Source organism: Dendrobates tinctorius, unplaced genomic scaffold (assembly GCF_039654945.1).
Source record: "Dendrobates tinctorius isolate UK_male_01 unplaced genomic scaffold, ASM3965494v1 ptg000162l, whole genome shotgun sequence".
In the NCBI taxonomy this organism is placed as follows: domain Eukaryota; kingdom Metazoa; phylum Chordata; class Amphibia; order Anura; family Dendrobatidae; genus Dendrobates; species Dendrobates tinctorius.
The window spans coordinates 30,256,026-30,279,000 of NW_027361829.1; the positions used below are offsets into that span (position 1 = coordinate 30,256,026).

Genomic DNA, 22,975 nt, shown 5'->3' on the forward strand with positions numbered 1-22,975 from the left:
ATCCACTCTACTCGTATGCAGAAGCTGCAGTGATTGCTCCATCTCCCCAAGCACCGCCTAATCATAGATGTTGCAACAAGGTGGATCTCCACCCTGCACATGGTTGAGAGGCTGTGCGAACAGAGGCAGGCTGTAATGCATTTGTGGGAGGATACACGGGCAGGCAGTTTGAGAGAAGACATGGAATTGTTGGGTGTGCAGTGGTCAAAGCTGAAAGACCTCTGTAAAGTCCTTCAGTGTTTTGAGGAATGCACACGGCTGGTAAGCGCAGACGACGCCATCATAAGCATGAGCATCCCACTTATGTGTCTGCTAATGCAAAGCTTGACGCACATTAAGGATCAGGCGTCTGCAGCGGAGGAGGGAAGCCTTGATGACAGTCAGCCATTGTCTGGTCAGGGAACTGTCCTGGACGAGGTGGAGGAAGAAGAGGAAGAGGAGGATGAGGGGGATGATTATTTTGGGCAGGAGGATGCTTCTCAGGGGACAAGAGAAAATGTTGGCGTTCCAAGGTCAGGTACAGTGTTTGTGCGTGACTGTAGGGATGTTGATTTGCCAGAAAGTGCTCCTCCACCCACCACTGGCATTGCATCATTGGCACCTGGAACATTGGCCCACATGTGCGATTATGCCTTGGGGATCCTAAAAAGGGACCCACACATTGCCAAAATGATGAGAGATGACGACTACTGGCTGGCCAGCATCCTCGATCCACGCTACAAAGGCAAATTCCAAAACATTATGCCACAGGAGAACCTAGAGATAATATTGGCTAAGAAACAAGCAACTCTGGTAAACTGTTTGTTTGAGGCTTTCCCAGCACACAGCAGCGGTCCAGGTTCTCCCACGAGCCATAGTGGGCGTAATGGAAGAGGTGTTCATGGTGCACACAGCCGAAGTGGCATTGGAGACAGGGGTTTAATGACCATGTTGTGGAGTGCTCACACGATTGCTAATACTGCATTGATTAAAAGTGACAGGAGACAGCAGTTGTCAACTATGGTTACAAACAAGTTCTCCTCCCATATCGATGTTCTCCCTCACAGGTCATTCCCCTTTGACTATTGGGCCTCTAAACTGGATGCCTGGCCTAAATTTGCACAATATGCCTTACAGGAGCTTGCTTGCCCTGCGGCTAGTGTGTTATCTGAAAGAGTCTTCAGTGCTGCTGGATCAATCCTGACAGAAAAAAGGACCCGTCTGTCTACCCAAAATGTTGATGATCTAACCTTCATTAAAATGAACCATGCATGGGTTTCAAAGGATTTTGTCCCACCTTCCCCTGATGACACATAGGTTGCCAGAAAACTGCCTCGCTTTAATCTTCCTCTTCCTTGGACTTGCCCAATTCCACCCTTTGCAGCAGCTGAATGTCCAGCCAACATATCAACATATGCCATTTTTAAAACCTCCTTAAGTGGGCTACCCCCCCAATGGCTGATTTCAACACCTGGCACACCCGGTGTTCTGAACAGGTGGAAAATGACCGTTGCTCTGAACAGGTGGATGGGCCCACAGATGGCCGACAGCACTGGCACAGGGCCCCTCATAGTACAATACAGTGTCTCTGACAGTGGGGGGGGCCCACTCACCGTCAGACACTCCAGCGTACTATGAGGGGCCCTGTGCCAGTACCGTCGACCACGAGTGTGCCCCCATACTTGGTCATGGCCACAGCACTTGCAAGTTGAAATACTTACCTCTCCCTGCTCCACCGCTGTGTAGTCTGGGCAGTTAAATCCTTCACAGGGACGGCCACTAGAAATTTGGTGTATTGATCAATGATGGTTAAGATGTAGCTATGCCCTGTCCTGCTGGCCTCTACCTTCAGCTGATCGATGGCTATCATTTGTAATGGACGTCAACTTACAAGCGGATGCAGTGGTACTTTATGATCACCTTTCACAGTTGTGATAGTCACAGATGTGTGACATTCCTGCCACCATTTTTCAATGTCTCCTCTCATGCCTATCCAATAGAATCGCCTACGGTCTGTGGTTTCTGTCTTTTGCACTCCAAAATGACCGGACACATCATGATAGGCTATGAGGATCATGTCTTCATCTCTCCCTGTGATCACAATTTGATGGAGATGAGTAACGGTGAAGTGACTTTCTTCACAAAGAACCATTTTCACTGTCACCACAGACACAGTATTTGAGGGTTTGCATCGCCTCTGCAACATTTACAGGGAGGTATTCCAGCGATGAGTAATTCCCAAATTTCTGCTAACACTCGACTTTCCGTCTGTTCTTGTATCCACTTAGTTTCCAGTAGCGGAGAGTCTGGACTGGCTTACTGAGAATGAAATATATACGAAGATTTAAAAGTACCACAACACTGTATACTGTTGCACGCTTCGACTACCTTTCCCTTTTTCTAATTGTTACATTTTGGTGTAACACATACTGAACCTGTGAGTGTCTTTGTCTGACTCCGGAAGAATAGACGGAAATTTACAATTACCCCTAGACTGGATACACCTGGTATGTGCTGATACAGTATCTTTGTTCAAAATTTTGTATTACGGTATCATCCATAGTGAGTGAGCGTGTGTGGTTTATACCTTCTATATATACGGTGAATCGGAGATACCAATTTTTACCCTATACTCGATACAGCTTGTATCTTGTTATACAGTACCTTCATTCGACATTTAGTATTACGGTCAAATCCATACTGAGTAAGCGTCTGAGACTGACTACAGGACTATGAAACGGAGATTTCAATTGTACCCTATAATATATATACTTGCTATCTTGTTATCCGGTACCTTTTTACAACATTATCTATTATGGTCAAACCCAGACTGAGTGAGCGTCTGAGGGTGACTCCGGAAATATATACCGGGATTTCAAATTTGGCCAACACTGTATACAGCTGTACGCTTCTGATACAGTAACCTTTTTAGCTATTTAGATTCTGGTGTAATCCATAATGAGCCTGTGAACGTCTGTCTGTTTCTCCGGCAATATATTAGGAGCTTTAAGATTACCCAAACACTGTATATAGCTGTATGCTTGAGTTACATTACCCATTTACAACTTTTCATATTCTTGTGTAATCCATACTGGGCCTGAGAGCGTTTGTGTCTGCCTCCTGAAATGTATACAGAGATTCAGAATGTTTACACTATACTATATATACCTTGCATCTGGTGATACTGTACCCTTTTTCACCTTTTTACTTTATTGGGTAATCCATACTGAGCCTGTGAACATCTGTGTATGACTCATGAAATATATACGGAAAATTACTGTTATCCCTAGACTGTATAGAGCTGTACGCTTCTGATACAGTACCATATATCTGCTGGTATTTTGGGTCAATTTTCTAAAACATGAGGAAATATGGTGGAAGAGGACGTGGACATGGGCGTGGGGGGCCACCTGGTACTGATGGTGGTGGTGGTGCATCTGCTGGTACTGCCAAAAACACAATAGCAGCTAAGGCAGGAAGTGTTGAGCCTCCGTCATGGTGTAGCTCTGGAAGGCCTGTAAGGCTCTGTATTCTGGAAGTAGGTAGACCTAATTTTTAAAGCCGGAGCATCAGGAACTGTTTTTGGCTGAAACAGCCTCCAGCTCTATCGCCTCCTCTTCTGAAGTTTAAAAAAATGCAAGCACTGAGTCATAAGTGCAGGCTTCTGGTCAGGAGCAAGCACTTTCCTTGTGTCCTTCAACCACACCAAAAGTGAAGGATGCGGCAGCACACACTTCAGATTACTCCATGGAGCTCTTTTCACATACCATGCCTGGGTTAATTAAAAATGGGGCCCATCATATAGTGGAGCATTCAAAATGGGGGACATCATACACTGGAACATCATCCATGAGGCCCATCATATACTGGAGCATTCCAAATGGGGCAAATCAGACACTGGAGCAGTATCTATGTGGCACATGATACACTGGAGCATTAGAAATAGGGCCCATTATATATGGAGCATAATTAGGGCCCATAAGACACTGTAGCATCATCCATGAGGCCCATCATATACTGGAGCATTCCAAATGGGGGACATCAGACACTGGAGCAGCATTTACGGAGCCCATTAGACACTGGAGCATTAGAAATGGAGCCCATTATATATGGAGCATTATTAGGGCCCATCATCCACTGGAGCATCATCCATGAGGCCCATCATATACTGGAGCATTGCAGATGGGGGCATCAGACACTGGAGCAGCATTTACGGGGCCCATTATACACTGGAACATTAGAAATGGAGCCCATTATATGGAGCATTATTTTGACCCATAACACACTGGACCATCGTCCATGGGGACCATCATATACTGTAGCATTATGTGGAGCTCATCATGTACTGTATGGAACATTATATGTGGCTAATTATTCTGTATGGAGAAATATATGGGGCTCACAATTCTGTATGGCGCACAATGTGGTGGCCATAATACTGTATGGAGTAATATACTGTCCTTTTTTTGAGCTATTGTACAATTTAAAATAGATCAGTCATGTCTTGTAAGCAGTGAAGTATTTTTCATTGTACTATACCTATATTTCTGTGCCGTATTGGAGCATCATGAGTTGTGGTATGTGTTAAAGGGGCGCACTGACACTTTTTGGCCCAGGGCACACGAAAACCTGGAGCCAGCCCTACCCCCCACAACTTTAGCCAAATAACCCCCTGTTTTCAATGTGTAACTATTATTAGGAAGTAAATTAAGGTTGACAAGCTTCAGTAATAAGAATTGATGTTTTTGGCTTTGAAATGGGCACTGTAGGTGTGTTTACTCTCCTCCACTCCCTGCCGACTTTGCTTCCCCTTTGACTTGCATTGAGTTTCGTGTTTCAGTCGGCCTCCGACTTTTCCCTATAGTCGACCAATTTCGTTCGACCCGACTTTTGAGAAAGTCGGGTTTCATGAAATCTGACTCGACCCTAAAAAAGGCAAAGTCGCTCATTTCTAGTGTCTACACGTTCTACAAAGACTCCAGCTACTCTTCTAACCCAGAAAACAGGACTATCCAGTGCCAATCCAGGAGGATTCGACGCTAAAGACCTCTGCAAGCTCCAATGGAGACAGGTACAAAGTCTTGCCAATGCATTCTGGGACAGGTGGCGCAAACGACGCTTGTCTACTGTGCAGCCATGGAGGAAATGGCAATCTACCAGGCCTAATCTTAGGATGGCCAAAGGAGATGGACCTAAGACATTCTCCAGACCAGTTACTGGATTGGTCCTTTGCTGTCTTCGGAGAATAGGAATGGTGGCATCTGTTCAATGCCAGACGTGGAGTGTTCTGCCTCCGACATAATTAATGACTGTTAAATTTTCATAACATAAATTCAGTGATAATGCTCAATTTGCCATACATTTTAACATTCATTGTTTCCGGCTCCATCTAGTGGCCCGACTAATAACTGCAGTGTTATTCTGTTCCTGGTTTCGTTCTTGATTTCCCTCCAATTCCCAATGCATCCTGGGTAGGTTTGCTAGGGATTGTGGGTTAGCTCGGCCCATTTCCCTCCAATCCACCATTTTTCCTTCTGTTTGCATGCTAGAAGCACCTCATCCCTCTTCTCCCCTTGCGTCAGCATTGTCAGTGAGTAATCACGCTCCCCACATCTAATCCCTGTCTCAGATCACCTCTTAGTTAGCTCTCCCCTTGTTAGCTATTAGCACAGGTAATCTGTATAATGTATATTATGTATTTCTATGTACCCAAACTGACTGATTGTATTATACGTTTATTTGTAGCTTCATCGCCCAATATACCATCACGTTCAATAAAGCACAGATTCAACCTACAGTCTTCCTATTGGACCCACGGTATAGCGGTTTAGCTGCCCACATAAGCTATGTGAATCCCGTTCATTTAGCTGAGGACGGAACAGCTGCCATTCTGCCCACATTACCTTCAACAAAGATCAGAGTAATCTATAAAAGCTTTTTTAAGTCTTAAAAGGGTGAGATGCCAACGTGTGAGAACTTTAAAGTAATTCTCATGGATATTGGTGTTAATGTTTTATTTATATGTATTACGAATTGGTTGTTGCCAATAAAGAGGTGGAAAATTATTTATTTAAGTCCAATTCCTACTTTATGATAGGATTGATGAATCCAAATTAAAGAACCTAGAAATATTTTTAATATTCCAGATGATGTAAGATGATATGTTGTCTAGTAGTGTGATGATAGCTCTTGGTAAAGAAAGGGGTAGGGAGAATTTATTTCTTATGCATTTCTTGTGATCAAGGAGATTAAATATTTCCTCATCCTGAAGACCATATGTTGTTCTTAATGCTTTAAAGTTGGTAATTGAGACTCCTTTGTCTAGAAGAAGTGAAGAACAATTTTTAATCCCTAATTTAATCCATTTATTTATTGGAAAATTTGGCATAGAGCATTTTTACTACTTTACTATCATTTAACTTTTGTAATTAGTTTTTTTTAGACATTTTTTGTAGCTAGTTGAAAAGCCTACTAAAAACTACAGTATGCAGGAAAAACAGCCAACACGTGTTTTGGAAACGAGTCCTTGACCACAAAATTCCTATTTACTATACAGGAGAATCCTGGCAACACCTACCCACAGTCTCATTTGGGCAACAAAGTAATAAAGAAAACCTTTTAGCAGTTTTAACATTTTAAATTGGCTACATAAAATAGTGAATGCAGAGCTGAATAAAACACTTTTTATTATTATTATTATTATTATTATTATTATTATTATTATTATTATTATTATTATTTCTTCCTTCTGTTGCAGAGATATTAGCTTGTAAGGTTTATATGCTAATTTTCACTAAGGTCAAGGGGGCATTAGGGTATGTTTCCTTGGGCTGGAATCCTTCAAGATTTGTTGCGGATTGGATGCTATGTACAGGCGCAGTGTCCAATCCGCAGCATCCAGATGTTACAGCATAATGGAGAGGATTTTATGAAATCCCGTCTTCACAATGCGTGCACAGCCGCATCTGGCGGCCCTGCGTAACTGGACATGTGGCGCGTCTTTCTAGACTGCAGCATGTTTATTTAAGATAGATAGCCCAGTCTATGAATACGATGCAGTGATTCCACCTGTGTTCAATGAACACATCCAGAATCACCGGGCGTACAACAGGGGGTGGTGCTTTGGGCAGAGCGGGGTATCCAGTTGATGTGTGTTTAGGATAAGTGATGGTCAAACTCGTACGATAAAGTTTGGGTTCCATACCGGATACCTAGTGTCCATACACGTAACCCAAACACGGACTTCTCCTGGAAGTCCATGTTATCGTTCCAGATTGGCAGTCCAAACAAAGCTTCTTGAAAGGCTGCAGTGCAGCCAATTAATGAGTTTCTCTGGTTTGGGGACTTCTGGCTCAATCACAGCTATGTCATGTGGAGTCTTCCCTATTTTTGGTAACAAGCACAGGAAAAGCTGACATCAGCGTGCTGCAGCCCTCAGCTGTCAGCTTTATCTTGGCTGGTTATCAAAAACAGAGGGTTCCCCATGCCATTTTATTAATTATTTAAATACTTAATTTAAAAAATGATGCGGGATCACCTCGTTTTTGATAATCAGCCAAACTAAAGCAGGCAGCTGGATGCTGCTATTCACAGACTGGGAAGGGGCCATGGTTATTGGCCGTCCTCAGCCTAAAAATAGCAGCCCCACAGCCACTCCAGAAAAGGCACATCCATTAGATGCGCCAATCTGGTGCTTTGCCCAGCTCCTCTCATTTGCCCTGGTGCATTGGCATGTGGGGTAATAGTTTTGGGGTTGATGTCAGCTGTTTTCTGTCCATTGACACCAATCCCAGGGGTTAGTAATTGAGAGGCATCTATAAGACACCCCATTACCAACACCGTAATGAAAAGTAAGACTGGGATCACACATGCAAGAAAGTCGGACGAGTCTCGCATCTTAATACCAGGCACTGCCGCCGACACTCAGGAGCGGAGAGTGTGGCTGCACGTATTTCTATGCAGCCGCACGCTCCAATCCGAGTGCCGGCGAAAGTGCCAGGTATTAAGATGCAAAACTACTTCGATTTTCTCTCATGTGTGATCCTGGCCTAAGAAAGACACACACAGAAAGAGTACTTTAATTGAACAAACACTACCCCAAAATAACCTTATTTTACTCATTTATTAATGCAAAAATCAAAGTTATACTCACCTGTCCACCAATAATCCATAATGCTGATGTCCCATGAAGATCCCCAGCTCTGCTACATCTGGTAGCATTATGGAGATATGACAAACGTTAATGCTCAGCCTGGCAACAAGCACAGACTGAGTAGCACAAGGACGCGGTTGTGTGTGACTAGAGGTAACCTTAATGACGTCACCACCAGTCATACACAGGCGCGCTCTCACACTCTGCTCAGTGTGAGCTGATTATAGGGCTGAGTGGTAACATTTATCACCACTCAGCAATGCAACCAAATGTAGTAGAGTTGGGGATCATCAAGGACATCAGCATTATGGATTATCACCAGACAGGTGAGTATAACTTTGATTTTTTATTTTTACTTTAATAAATGGATAAAAGATGGATGTGGAGTGTTTTGTTCAATTAAAGATATTTTTTATGTGTGTGTATTTCTTACTTTTGATTCTAGGGTTAGCAATGGGGGTGTCTTATAGACGCCTCTCCATTACTAACCCCTTGGTTTTATGTTAGCAGACACCAAACAGCTGCCATCAACTCCAAAGCCATTACCCCACTTGACAACACAAGGGTAAATGGGAAAAGCCAAGGTTAAGCACCATTATTGGCGCATCTAATGGATATCTCATTTCTGAGGTGGCTGAGGGCTGGTGATTTTAGTCTGGGAGGGGGATAATATCCATTGCCCCTTCCCAGCCTACTAATATCAGCCCGTAGCTGTCTGTTTAGCCTTTGCTGGTTATTAAATATAGGGAGGGCACCATGTCATTTTTGGGGGTTCACCTATTTTAATAACTAGTAGAGGCTATGCAGAAAGCAGTGAACTGTTATTAACAGGCTGGAAACCTTTGTGGATATTGGCCCCTTCCCAGCATAATAACACCAGCCCCCAGATGTCTGCTTTCCCTGGTTATTAAAATAGGGGGACCCCATATCATTTTCTTTTTTATTTAATAACAAAATACACAGCCAAGGTAACCTTACTTCACAGCCTCCAGGTGTTCCTGCAGCTGGAAACTTAAGTAACCTTAACCCCTTCGTGACCGGGACAATTTTTTAAATTCTGACCAATATCACTTTATGTGGTCATAACTCTGGAATGCTTCAACAAATCCCAGTGATTTTGATACTGTTTTTTCGCGGCACATTATAATTTATGATAATAGTAAATTTAGATTGATATGTTTTCTGTTTATTTATAAAAGTATCAGAAACTTGACAAAAATGTAAAAAAAATTGCAGTTTTCAAACTTTGAATGATTATCCCTTTAATCCAGATAGTCATACAACAGAAAAACATGAATAAACAACATTTCCCACATGTCTGCTTTACATCAGCACAATTTTTTAAACTGTAATTTATTTTGTTAGCCTTTTAGGAGGTTTAAAAATGTAGCAGCAATTTTTCATTTTTTCAAGGAAATTTACAAAATTTATTTTTTTGAGGGACCTATCCAGGTTTGAAGTGACTTTAGGGGTGCTATATATTGGAAAACCCCAAACGTGATACCATTTTAAAAACGGCACCCCCTGACATATTGAAAACCGCTGTAAGGTAGTTTATTAACCCTTCAGGTGATTTTTAGGAATTAATGCAAAGTGGTATAGCCGGAATGAAAAAGTGTTTGTTTACCACCTAAATGTCGCTAACTTCTGAACTGACCGCTATAGCCGGGAGACTCTAAGGCCGCTATTTGGCCATGAACAGCTATGGCAAACATCAGGACCACACAATCATGATCTCGGTGTGTCAATTAGATTAAAGTGCAAGCCCCCACAATCTTTTAACCATTTATTTGATGTAGTCACTTTTGACAGCAGCAACTAAGGGGTTAAACAGATATGGACGGTGTCAACACCGATAATTTGTGATACGGCAAGTTGTCAGATATAGTGGACAGCCGAAAACTTCTGGATTGTCACCTTTATGGGGATGATATTCTCTTATATCTCAGGTCAGTATATATACGTATTGCGGTCTTGAAGAGGTTTTAAAGTTTCCCTTAAAGTCTCTGCTATGATTCCCGGGTCTCACAGCTTTGAAGAGATCTGGTGGCTGTGAACTCTGGCAACCTTTAAGGTTATCTGAGTTCACAGCCACATGGTCTCGTGGTAGCTCTAGTGCCAAACTGATGAGTGCTGAGTGCCGGACTCACAGATCTTTATCAGCCTGGAACTAGTGCTGCACAGCATGAGAACCAGCTGCTATGAGCTCAGGTGATCTTATAGTAAGGGTATATCAGTTCATTGTGGTACTTTCCTCTTGAGAACCAAGTGCTGTGAACTAAGATAACCATAATGACATCACCTCAGTGACAGTGCCTAGCAAAGTCTCCTGCTTCAGTGTATGGAGCAGCATTCTTGAACAAGCTCCATACACTGGATGTAGCAGAGTTTGGTTTCGTCGTGGGACCTCATTATTATAGATTATCTGTGGATAGGTGAAGACTACTTTTATTTTTTATTTTTATGCTAATAAATGGAAAAAAAGGAGGAGATTTGTTGTGAAGTATTTGTTCAATTAATGGACTTTTTTCTGTGTGTCTTTCTTACTTTTGACTACGGGGCTTGTAGTGGGGGTGTCTAATAGATGCCACTCCATTACTAACACTTGGGCTGGATGTCAGTGGACATTAAACAGCTGACAGTAACCCTAAAACCATTACCACACTGGCCAATGCAGCAGGATATTTGGGAAGAGCTGATGTTAAGCGCCAGAATTGGTGCATCTAATGGATGCAAAATTTCTGGGGTGGCAGCGGGCTGATGTAATTGGTCTGGGAGGGGGCCATATCCATAGCCCCTTCTCAGCCTATTAAAATTAGCCCACAGCTATCAGCTTAGCCTTTGCTGGTTACTAAAAATAGGTGGGGCCGCGCACCATTTTTTAATTATTTAAATACATAATTAACAAAACGCTGTTGGGTCCCCCATTTTTGATAACCAGACAAGCTAAAGCAGACAGCTGGGGACTGGTATTCTCAGGCTGGGAAATACCATGGATATTTAGCCCTCTCCGGCATAAAAATGGCAGCCTGCAGCAACCCCAGAAATGGTGCATTAATTAGATGTGCCAATTCTGGCATTTTGCATGGCTCTTCCCACTTGCCCTGGTGCAGTAGCAAGCGGGGTAATATTTTGAGGTTAATATCAGACACCCCCATTACTAAGGCTACTTTCACACTTGCGGTTTTTTGAGCTGCGTACCGTGCGCAGTGCAAACACACGTAAAAAAACGCATCATGCGCTTGTGTGCGTTTTTTTGCAGTTTTGCGCAGTTTTTTAAAAAAATTACCATGCGCATGTCAGCGCACCCATAGACTATAATGGGTGTTTGGGTGAAAAAAAACACATTGCGTGCGCATGCGTTTTTTGGGGACAAGTCGGACGCACAAAAAATGCAACAGGATGCATTTTGTGCGCCCGAGCGCACACTACAAAGAAACGCATGCGCAAACAAACGCGTACAAACGCATGTGTATGTGCACCCATGTAAAGTATAGGAAAAAAAACGCATGTTTTTTTGCGCAAAAAAATGCAAGTGTGAAACCAGCCTAACCCAGTAAGTAAAAAGTAATAAAGACACACAAAAAATTACTTTCATTGAACAAAACACTCCTCGACAACAACCCTTTTTTACCCATTTGTTAGCATAAAATTAAAAATCAACTGTCTGCAGAATGCTGATTTACCACGATGAGCTCCAACTCTGCTACATCTGAATGTTGGAGCTCGTTGTGGGACATATGGATAATCCACGAACAGGTTTGGAATATTTTGATTTTTTATTTTCATTTTGATCTTAATAAATGGGTAAAACAAAGTAATTGTTGGAGAGTATGTTGTTAAATTAAAAGACTTTTGTCTGTGTGGCTTTATTAATTTTAACTACAGGGTTAGTAGTGTGGTGTCTGATAGATGCCTCAACATTACAAACCCCCAGGCTTGATGTCAGTGGACATAACACAGCTCAAATCAACCCCAAAAACAATAACCAACTTGCCAATGTAGCAAGGAAAATGGGAAAAGCTGGGCAAAGCACCAGAATTGGCGCATCTAATGAATGCGCCACTTTGGGGGTGGCTGCGGGCTGCTAATTGTAGGCTGGGGAAGGCCAATATCCATGGCCCCTTCCCAGTCTGAGAATACCAGCCCCAAAGCTGTCTGCTTTATCTTGGCAGGTTTTCAAAAATAAGGGTGAACCCACAACTTTATTTTTCAATTATTTATTTAAATAAATAAAAAAATGGTGTGGAGACCCCTCTTTTTTGATAATCAGCAAAGATAAAGCTGACAACTGCAGCCCGCAGCTGTCAGCGTTGCCTGCGCTGGTTATAAAGAACAGCTATAAACAACCAAAAAAAGAAGCATGCAAGACACAGGGATCACCACAAAATACCAGAAAAGTATATACATTTTTATTATGCGACACAATTCACAACACTGCAAACAGTTTAAAAACCTTTAAAATTGCAAACAAGCAAAAAGTGAGAAATGTGACCAGCAATAGGGTCATGCCCCTTGTCACTCCACAATAAATAATTACTCTCGATATATAGGCACTATGAACAGAAACTGATAATAATAATGAATGTGCAATATAAGACACAGATTTACAATCTTATTAGGTCACAGCTATAGTACAATCTTATTAGGTCACAGCTATAGTACAGTGTATACATAGAAACCCCATATAATATTCTGCTGGAAATACAATGCAAACTTATGCTATTAGTAGCCTCCTCAATGGCAAAAAAATGACCACATACAGTAATACCACATATATATCCCACTTATAATGACCACTTCACAGGGCCAAAAGCAATAAACCCAGAACAATATAGGTTGGTATACAAAAGCAGATATGTGGCTTAAGAATCTTACTAAGCTGTGAGAGAATAAAGGTAATGGTCAAAGGGAGGACCATTTACTGTGACCTAGAAGAAACCTATATCACCAGCGTCCCTCTCAAATGAGGGGAGAGAAACATAGCACATAGAACCTGTACACTGGCGTTTGCCTGGTAAAGTGCCTATAATGGACCCAAAGACATGGTGATCAAGATAGAGAGCAGTGGAGAGCAACAAGGGCAAGGATAAGCCCGATGCGTGTCGCCAGATTCTCTCCCCTCACTTGAGAGGGACGCTGGTGATATAGGTTTCTTCTAGGTCACAGTAAATGGTTTATTGCTTTTGGCCCAGTGAAGTGGTCATTATAAGTGGAATATATACAGTATGTGGTATTATGTGGTCATTTTTTTGCCATTGAGGAGGCTACTAATAACATAGGCTTGCATTGTATTTCCAGCAGAATATTATATGGGGTTTCTATTTATACACTGGACTATAGCTGTGACCTAATAAGATTGTAAATCTGTGTCTTATATTGCACATTCATTATTATTATCAGTTTCTGTTCATAGTGCCTATATATTGAGAGTAATTATTTATTGAGGAGTGACAAGGGCATGACCCTATTGCGGATCATGTTTCTCATTTTTGCTTGTTTGCAATTTTAAAGGTTTTTAAACTGTTTGCAGTGTTGTGAATTGTCGCATAATGAAAATTTATATATTTTTCTGGTATTTTGTGGTGATCTCTGTGTCTTGCATGCTTCTTTTTTTGGTTGTTTATAGCTTGCTTTATAGCATGCAATAGGTGATCCCTAACCGGTGGTGCCCTCCTATCCTTCATTGGTTATAAATAACAGAGAGAATGCCATACCATTTTTTTATTTTATTTATTAGCTAAATACATGTACAGTAAAATACATATACTATCAGTAAGACCAGGATTATGTTGATGAGATTAGTACTCATCAGCCGACACCTGACCGGTGGTAACCTTTTCACCACCGGTCACAGCTGCTGACTCGCACAATGTCATCTGTGAAACAGAGTGGGAACCACAGCCCTGTGAGAGGCGATAAGGTAACCACCGATTAGAGCAAGTGTTTCTCGTGCTGTCACACAGTTGATTGCGTGGGAAGTGCCAGATGTTCAGGCCCCCCAACTAACGATGAAATGAAAAAACCATAACCCTTACAGGCTTATTAAGGTCTGAAACCTTGGTCCAATTTATCTGAGCACACAATTTCCAAGCGTGACCAAACTTTTACATTGGCCCATTTTCTTTTCTGTAATTTTTAAAACATAAAAAAACACAATATATTTGTTTGCCCAAACATACAAAGATAATTTTTCATCTTTAACTTAATGACTTTTAGAGATCATTTCATCTTCAACTTGCTTAATTGTTCACAATAATAGTAATTGTGACCAGGGGTGCCCAAGTAATTACATGACACTGTAAGTAGGAGGTGCCATGCATAGGATAAAATTATAATAACATGGCAATACTGATGTGATGACTATACTTAAAGCCGCCATCAAGGCATAATGGCCATTGCTGTTGTATGGGGCCCGGTGAGCAGAAGTACAGATGGAGGTGTGGATCCTTGTATGTGGTATTATTAAGTCCCTATGTGGTGGTAATATGTTGTCTTATCATGGTGTGGCAGCATTTGTTCCTTATATGTGGTATTATTTGGTTAATATGTTATGGTAATATGTGGTCTTGTCCTGATGTAGTGGTATTTGTTCCTTGAATGTGGTAGTTAATTCAGTCAATATGTGATGGTAATATCAGGTCAGGTCATGGTGTGGTGGTAGGTGTTCCCTGTATGTGGAATTATTTGGTCACTATATGTGATGGTCATAACATACGTGGTCTGATCATGGTGTGGCGGTATTTGCTCCTGCATTGCTATACCTTATAACTTAACAACGATCAGACTGCAGAAAGTGAGAGTTCCATAGTTGGACTAAGTAAAAAAAAACAAAAACAGTGGATAAAAGTTGTAAAAATATTTTTTTTAAATCACATTTTCACCATAATAAATTAAATATATATCTGTGCGTGCTCCAACTTTGGCCAGTTTAAGTCTGCTTTTGATCTTTTTTTTTTTTTTTTTTTTGCCTGGCTGTCACTTTTAGTTAAATACAGTTGTATTTAGCAAAAAAAAATACAGCCCACACATTTTTTGGTGTGGTATCTCCAGGGAGCTCATATCTGTGCATGCTCAAAGTTTGTCCAGTTTACGGCTGTTTTCTTTTTTTTGCCAGGCTATCACTTTTGGATAAATACAGCACTAGTTAGCCCAAAAATAAAAAAAACAGGGCACACATTTGTAGTAGTGGTTTCTCCGTGCAACTCATATCCGTGTGTCCTCAAAGTTTTCCCAGTTTACGGCGGTTTTCTTTTTTTGTCCTGGGAGAAACTGTACTTATATACAGCGCTATGTTGCATTTTTAAAAAAACAGGCTACATTTTACAGTGGGGTCCATCTCTGACATGCCTCATACATCCGTGTTCCAAAATTTGAGACATTTTAGGCCAAAATTCCCTTTTTTGGGGAGTCTGTCACTCTCGTTATATCCAGCAGTCTTTTGCATCTACCAAAAAACAAAGAAACATATTTTACAGTGTGGTATATCTGTGACACGCCTCATACGTTCGTGTGATAAAAATGTGTGGATTTTAGGCCGGTACTCCATTGTTTGCCTGTCTGGTACTCAAGTTATATACAGCACTATGTTGCATTTTTAATAAAAACAGGCCACATTTTACAGTGGGGTCTATCTCTGACACGCCTCATATATCCGTGTGCCAAAAATTGAGGCATTTTAGACCTAAATTATCTTTTTTGGGCAGTCTGTCACTCTCGTTATTTATACGCAGTGCCTGGGCTGAACATTTCCACATGAGGGGTATATTTTTTAAAAATATACTATGGGCATCATGGACACCCTTGCCAGAAATTGGACTGCCTGTAGCAGCACAGAACACGTTATCTGGTGATTTAGTGGCAGAGAATGAGGAGACATAATGATAAATCATACTGAAATCAAACAAATAAATAAAAAATGTGAATCCACCTAAAAGGGAGGGGCAAACACAGGTTCATAGATATGAAGCCAGAATGTGTCCAACAAGATATTTTTGTCCCTAGCAACAGCTCAGAGACAGGGATATAAATTAAAATATAATATAATAGTATTTCAATATTTTTCTACTGTAGAGGTATACACTAGGTCCTAAGAGGATGGTCCAGAGATAGTAAAACTGGAAAATATAACAATAAATGGGAAGAATATACGTACATCTCATTTTTATGACAGTTCCCGCTGGGGGAGTAACATTTGTTTTGGTTTCAAATTAGTAACAGGCATCATAAAAACACCCTTGAGTGACTTTTGCATCACGGAATACGTTCACCCTGGTGTTCTACTGGTTGTGGATGATGAGGATGAGGATAAGGAGGAGGATAACACCAAACTGACCAAATCAGTTTGTGTGGTTGTGAAGAGGTAAATGAGAATACACCTCCACAAAAAAGACAATGTATTTGAGGTTATGTTTCGCTGTTTTCATTCGCTGGTGTACAGAAGTCTTGCCCAATCCAGCCCTTGTTCATTTTTATAAGAGTCAGCCTGTCAGCATTGTCGGTTGACAGGCGGATGCTCTTATCTGTTATAATTCCACCAGTGGCACTAATAACTGTTGTGAGTTCATTTTCCCCTCCGTCACTGAGGCCTGGTGAACTCCCTATTCTAGTGAAGGAAGGTAGTGAGCCTGATTATCAGGCACCTGGGACTAATGAAGATGATTGGCTGAGTGGAGTCACTGACTGGATTTAAGGCAGCCTACGCCCTTTCTGCCCTGTGGGTGATTTTTCTGTGGACTCTTGGACTCCAGTCTGATTCCTGCTCTCCTAAAGCTAAGTTTTCTGTTTTGCCTTTTTGCATCTAAGATTTGTTTTTCTTGCTTTTTGGATTCTGCCACTCCCTGCTGGAGTGTGCAGTGTTCCTTGAGCTCTGTCTTCTGAAAGTACCTGAGTGCTGATTTAGTTTTTGAAGCTTAGTTTCTTCAGGGCCATTTTTATATCAGCTTGTTGGCTTTTGTCTCTGATAGGGTTTTGGCAGATTGCAGACAGCAGCCTTCCTATCCATTCCTATCTAGGTAGTTTTTGGGCCCCGTCTTTGCTCAGCCTGTCTTTCTGTCTGTGTAAGTGTTTTCATCTTGCTTCACCGTCATTATATGTGGGGGGCTGCCTATTGCTTTGGGGTCTGCTCTGGGGCAGTTAGATTTCCCCTTTCCTTCTTTAGGCCTATGTATCCCTATGTATCTCTCCGGCTGTGATCGAGGGGTCTAGGTCATCGTAGGAACCCCCCACGGCTACTGCTAGTTGTGTTGATAGGTTCAGGGGTCTGCAATCTGATAGTTGCCAACTTCTCTGGTTTTCAGGACTTAGCTAGCATTTCTGTTTTTGCCTCCTATGGTGACTCAATCATAACAGAATCACCCGCCAAACCGCAGATCCTGGGGTACTCTATAGCAGGAAAGAATTGTGTTTAAAAAAAAAAAAAAAAAAAGAAAAGGTGTGTGTATATTCTTTCCTCTACATCTCTGAGGCCGTATGGGGAATTTTTTTTTTTCTCTCAATGGAGATAAAGCAAGTGTCTGATCGTGTGGAGCAGCTCGCTGCTGAAGTGCGAGGAATTTCCGCCTATCTTGCTCGTTCACATGCTGTTGAACCAAAGATCCCCACACCTGATGTATTTTTTGGGGATTGATCTAAATTTTTGAGTTTCAAAAATAATTGTAAATTATTTTTTGCTTTGAAGCCTAACTCGTCAGGGAGCCCCGCGCAGCAGGTTAAAATTGTCATCTCTTTGCTGCGCGGCGATCCCCAGGATTGGGCGTTTTCTTTGAAACCAGATGACCCTATTCTGACTAATGTGAACGCATTTTTTCAAGCCTTGGGGTTGCTGTACGACGAACCTAATGCTATTGATCAGGCTGAAAAGACCCTGTTAGCATTGAACCAGGGTCGAGAATCTGCAGAGTTGTACTGTCAAAAGTTCCAAAAGTGGGCGGTCCTTACTACCTGGAATGATAGTGCCTTGGCTGCTCTCTTTCGGAAGGGTTTGTCAGAAGCCGTAAAAGATACTATGGTGGGATTTCCTGTTCCCTCTGGTCTGGACGATTCTATGTCTTTAGCCATTCAGGTTGATCGGCGTTTACGTGAACGCAGGATTACACGAGAGGTGTTGCCACCGGTTGAACAGACGTCTGAACCTATGCAATGTGATAGAGTTTTGTCTAAGGCGCAACGTCAGGAATTCAGAAGGCGTAATAAGCTGTGTTTTTTCTGTGGAGATGCCTCACATGTTATTTCTGTTTGTCCTAAACGTGAGAAACACTTTGCACACACGTTTTCTGTTGGTGGGGTTCAGGCTAAGTTTCTTTTGGCGATTACTCTGATCTGTTCCCTGTCCACATTTTCCGCCAAGGCTTTTGTGGATCAGGGAGCAGCGCTAAACCTAATGGACTTGGATTTTGCTAAACGTTGTGGATTTCCGTTGACACCTCTGCAGACGCCTATCCCTTTGAGGGGGATTGATGCTACCCCTCTGGCTAAAAATAAACCTCAGTTTTGGACCCAGTTGGTCATGCGGGTCGCCCCAGACCGCCAAGAAAATTGCAGATTTTTGGTGTTGCATGGTCTGCATGATGCCATTGTTCTGGGGTTTCCCTGGTTGCAGATTCATAATCCAGTTTTGGATTGGAAGTCTGTGTCTGTGGTGAGTTGGGGTTGCCGGTGTACCTTTAGTGAGGCTCCGGTTTTTTCCACCTCTCCTCAGTCGCATGAGGTTCCTGACTATTTGTCGGACTACTATGATGTATTTAGTAAGAATGAGTCTGCGTCCTTGCCTCCTCATAGGAGTTATGACTGTGCAATTGAACTAAACCCGGGGTGTAAATTTCCTAAGGGTCGGCTCTTCAATTTATCTGTACCCGAGCACGAGGCTATGCGGTCCTATATTAAGGAGGCGTTGGAGAAGGGTCATATTAGACCATCCTCTTCACCCTTAGGTGCCGGTTTTTTTTTTTGTGGCCAAGAAGGATGGTTCTTTAAGGCCTTGTATTGATTATCGTGCCCTCAATAAAATTACTATTAAATATCAGTATCCGTTACCCCTGATTTCGGATCTATTCTCTAGAGTCAGAGGTGCTTGCTGGTTTACCAAGCTTGACCTCAGGGGGGCGTATAATCTTATCCGCATTAAGCAGGGGGATGAATGGAAGACGGCGTTTAATACTCCGGAGGGACATTTTGAGTACCTGGTGATGCCTTTTGGGCTCACTAATGACCCTTCTGTCTTCCAGTGCTTCATGAACGATATTTTCCGAGACTTTGTCGATAAATTTTTGATTATCTATCTGGATGATATTTTGATCTTCTCCAAGGATTGGGATTCTCGTGGAACATATTCGGACTGTGTTCCGGATCTTGAGAGAGAATTCTCTGTATGTCAAAGGATCAAAATGCCTTTTTGGAGTACAGAGAATTTCTTTTTTGGGATTTATTTTGTCTCCGTCAACTATTTAAATGGACCCGGCCAAGGTACAGGCCATTTATGATTGGGTTCAGCCCACTTCTTTGAAGGCCCTCCAGAAGTTTTTGGGGTTTGCTAATTTTTATCTGAAATTTTTAGCAAAATTTTCTAGTATTGCCAAACCATTGACTGACCTGACCAGGAAGGGTGCGGATGTGTTGAATTGGTCTCCGGAGGCGGTTGCTTCCTTTCAGGAGCTGAAGCGTAGATTTACCTCCGCCCCGGTTCTGCGGCAACCTGATGTCTCACTCCCGTTACAGGTAGAGGTGGATGCTTCTGAGATTGGTGCAGGAGCGGTGTTGTCCCAAAAGGATCCTGTAACATCTAAAATAAATCCCTGTGCTTTCTTTTCCCGTAAGTTCTCTTCATCTGAACGTAACTATGATGTGGGGAATCGGGAACTGTTGGCCATGAAATGGGCATTTGAGGAGTGGAGACATTGGTTGGAGGGAGCCAAACATCAAGTTGTGGTCCTCACTGACCACAAAAATTTGATTTACCTAGAGTCGGCTAAACGCTTGAACCCTAGACAGGCTAGGTGGGCCTTGTTTTTTACACGTTTTGATTTTGTGGTCTCTTTCCTTCCTGGAACTAAGAATGTCAAGGCAGACACTCTCTCTAGGAGTTTCTTTGCTGATTCTCCTGTGGTGACCAAGCCTGCCACCATCTTAGGCGAAGGGGTAGTTCTTTCTGCCATCTCGCCCGATTTGAGCCTTGCTCTGCAATAGTTCCAGGAGGACAAACCTGAGCGTTGCCCCAGTGGAAAGTTGTATGTTCCTGACCAGTGGAAGAAGAGAGTGATGTCTGAAGTTCATTGCTCTGCATTGGCTGGTCATCCAGGTATTTTTGGTACTAGAGATCTGGTGAGTCGCTCTTTTTGGTGGCCCACCTTGTCTCATGATGTCAGGAATTTTGTGCAGTCCTGTGGGACTTGCTCCTGGTCTAAATCTTGTTCTCGCTCTAGTGGGTTGTTGATGCCTTTGCCGGTCCCCAGGAGGCCATGGACCCATATTTCAATGGATTTCATCTCTGATATGCCGGTCTCTCAAAGAATGACTGTTATTTGGGTGATTTGTGATAGGTTCTCTAAGATGGTTCATCTTGTACTACTCCCTAAGTTGCCATCTTCCTCTGAGTTGGTGCCTCTGTTTTTGCAACAGGTGGTTAGCTTGCACGGGATTCCTGAGAACATTGTATCTGACAGAGGAGTTCAATTTGTGTCTAAATTTTGGAGGACATTCTGTTCCAAGTTGGGAATTCAGTTGTCCTTCTCCTCTGCTTTTCACCCTCAGACCAATGGGCAGACAGAGAGAACAAACGAGACCTTGGAGTCGTATTTGAGATGTTTTATTTCCGCTGATCAGGATGATTGGGTTTCATTTTTGCCCTTGGCCGAATTTGCTTTAAATAATAGAGCTAGTTCTGCCACTTTGATGTCACCTTTTTTTTGTAACTTTGGTTTTCACCCTCGATTTTCTTCAGGGCAGGTGGAGCCTTCTGCCTGCCCAGGTGTTGACATTGTGGTGGAGAGAATGCACCAGATCTGGGACAAAGTGGTGGATAAGCTCTCTCTCCCAGGAAAAGGCCCAGCGGTTTTCCAATCGACATAGGACCATTGGTCCCCAGTTTAAGATTGGTGATATGGTGTGGTTGTCATCAAAAAATATTGCTATGAAGGTGGCTTCTCCTAAGTTTAAACCTAGAATTATTGGACCTTACAAGATTTTGGAGATTATTAATCCGGTCTCTTTTCGTTTGGCTCTTCCTGTCACATTTAAGATCCATAATGTGTTCCATAAGTCCTTGTTGAAGAGGTTTGTTGAGCCAGTTGTGCCTGAGGTGGCACCTCCGGACCCTGTATTGGTTGAAGGTAACTTGGAATATGAGGTAGAGAAAATTCTGGATTCCCGTCTGGTTAGACGGAGACTCCAGTATTTGGTTAAGTGGAAGGGTTATGGTCAGGAGGATAATTCCTGGGTCTCTGCCTCTGATATTCATGCCAAAAGATTGGTGCGTGCCTTTCATCGGGCTCACCCTGATCACCCTGGTAGCGTTGTTGAGGGTTCGGTGACCCCTCCTCAAGGGGGGGGTACTGTTGTGAGTTCATTTTCCCCTCCGTCACTGAGGCCTGGTGAACTCCCTATTCTAGTGAAGGAAGGTAGTGAGCCTGATTATCAGGCACCTGGGACTAATGAAGACGATTGGCTGAGTGGAGTCACTGACTGGATTTAAGGCAGCCTACGCCCTTTCTGCCCTGCGGGTGATTTTTCTGTGGACTCTTGGACTCCAGTCTGATTCCTGCTCTCCTAAAGCTAAGTTTTCTGTTTTGCCTTTTTGCATCTAAGATTTGTTTTTGTTTTTCTTGCTTTTTGGATTCTGCCACTCCCTGCTGGAGTGTGCAGTGTTCCTTGAGCTCTGTCTTCTGAAAGTACCTGAGTGCTGATTTAGTTTTCGAAGCTTAGTTGCTTCAGGGCCATTTTTATATCAGCTTGTTGGCTTTTGTCTCTGATAGGGTTTTGGCAGATTACAGACAGCAGCCTTCCTATTCGTTCCTATCTAGGTAGTTTTTTGGGCCCCGTCTTTGCTCAGCCTGTCTTTCTGTCTGTGTAAGTGTTTTCATCTTGCTTCACCGTCATTATATGTGGGGGGCTGCCTATTGCTTTGGGGTCTGCTCTGGGGCAGTTAGATTTCCCCTTTCCTTCTTTAGGCCTATGTATCTATCCAGCTGTGATTGAGGGGTCTAGGTCATTGTAGGAACCCCCCACGGCTACTGCTAGTTGTGTTGATAGGTTCAGGGGTCTGCAATCTGATAGTTGCCAACTTCTCTGGTTTTCAGGACTTAGCTAGCATTTCTGTTTTTGCCTCCTACGGTGACTCAATCATAACAAATAACCTTCTCTGACATAACGCTAGCAGCAGGGCAGGCCAGGACCTCCAAAGAGTAGAGAGCCAGTTCATGCCACATGTCCAGCTTGGATACTCAATAATTAAAAGGCACAGAGGAATCATAGAGAATGTTTGTACGATCTGCAAGGTACTCCCTCAGCATCTTCCCAAACATTGCACTTCTTGTGCCAGCACCCTTTGCCTCTGTGCCGGCACGAAGGGAGGGTCTGAGAAAACTGTCCCAGAACTTTGCCATTGTTCCCCTGCCTGAACTGGATTGTACTTCTGTCTCTCTCTTGCTTGGACTCCTTGGTTGTACAACAAACTCTGACATCTGCTGCCAGCATTCTCACATGGGAATTTTTTCAGTAATTCTGCTACAAAGGCCCTCTGGTACTGCAATATTTTTGTACACCTCTCTGCCTCTGGAAGAAGAGATTGAAAGTTCTCCTTGTAGTATGGGTCTAGAAGTGTCACCAACCAGTAATGAGTGTTACCAACAA

The 22,975-nt window shown here is 42.6% G+C and overlaps 1 protein-coding gene across 6 annotated transcripts in view; it reads right to left on the bottom strand.

Moving 5' to 3' along the window:
- Positions 1-22,975, bottom strand: part of PDE1C (phosphodiesterase 1C) — a 1,540,979-nt gene that overhangs the window by 108,834 nt on the left and 1,409,170 nt on the right. For 2 of the 6 annotated variants that reach the window (XM_073549935.1, XM_073549934.1), the window contains one exon: positions 15,103-15,578. The exons of 3 other annotated variants lie outside the window; for them this stretch is intronic. In XM_073549935.1, the coding sequence (XP_073406036.1) occupies positions 15,556-15,578 (23 nt within the window). In that variant the 3' untranslated portion in view covers positions 15,103-15,555. Of the gene's footprint in view, positions 1-15,100; positions 15,579-22,975 lie in introns of those variants that run through there. One more of the 6 variants, XM_073549932.1, reaches the window with a different exon arrangement.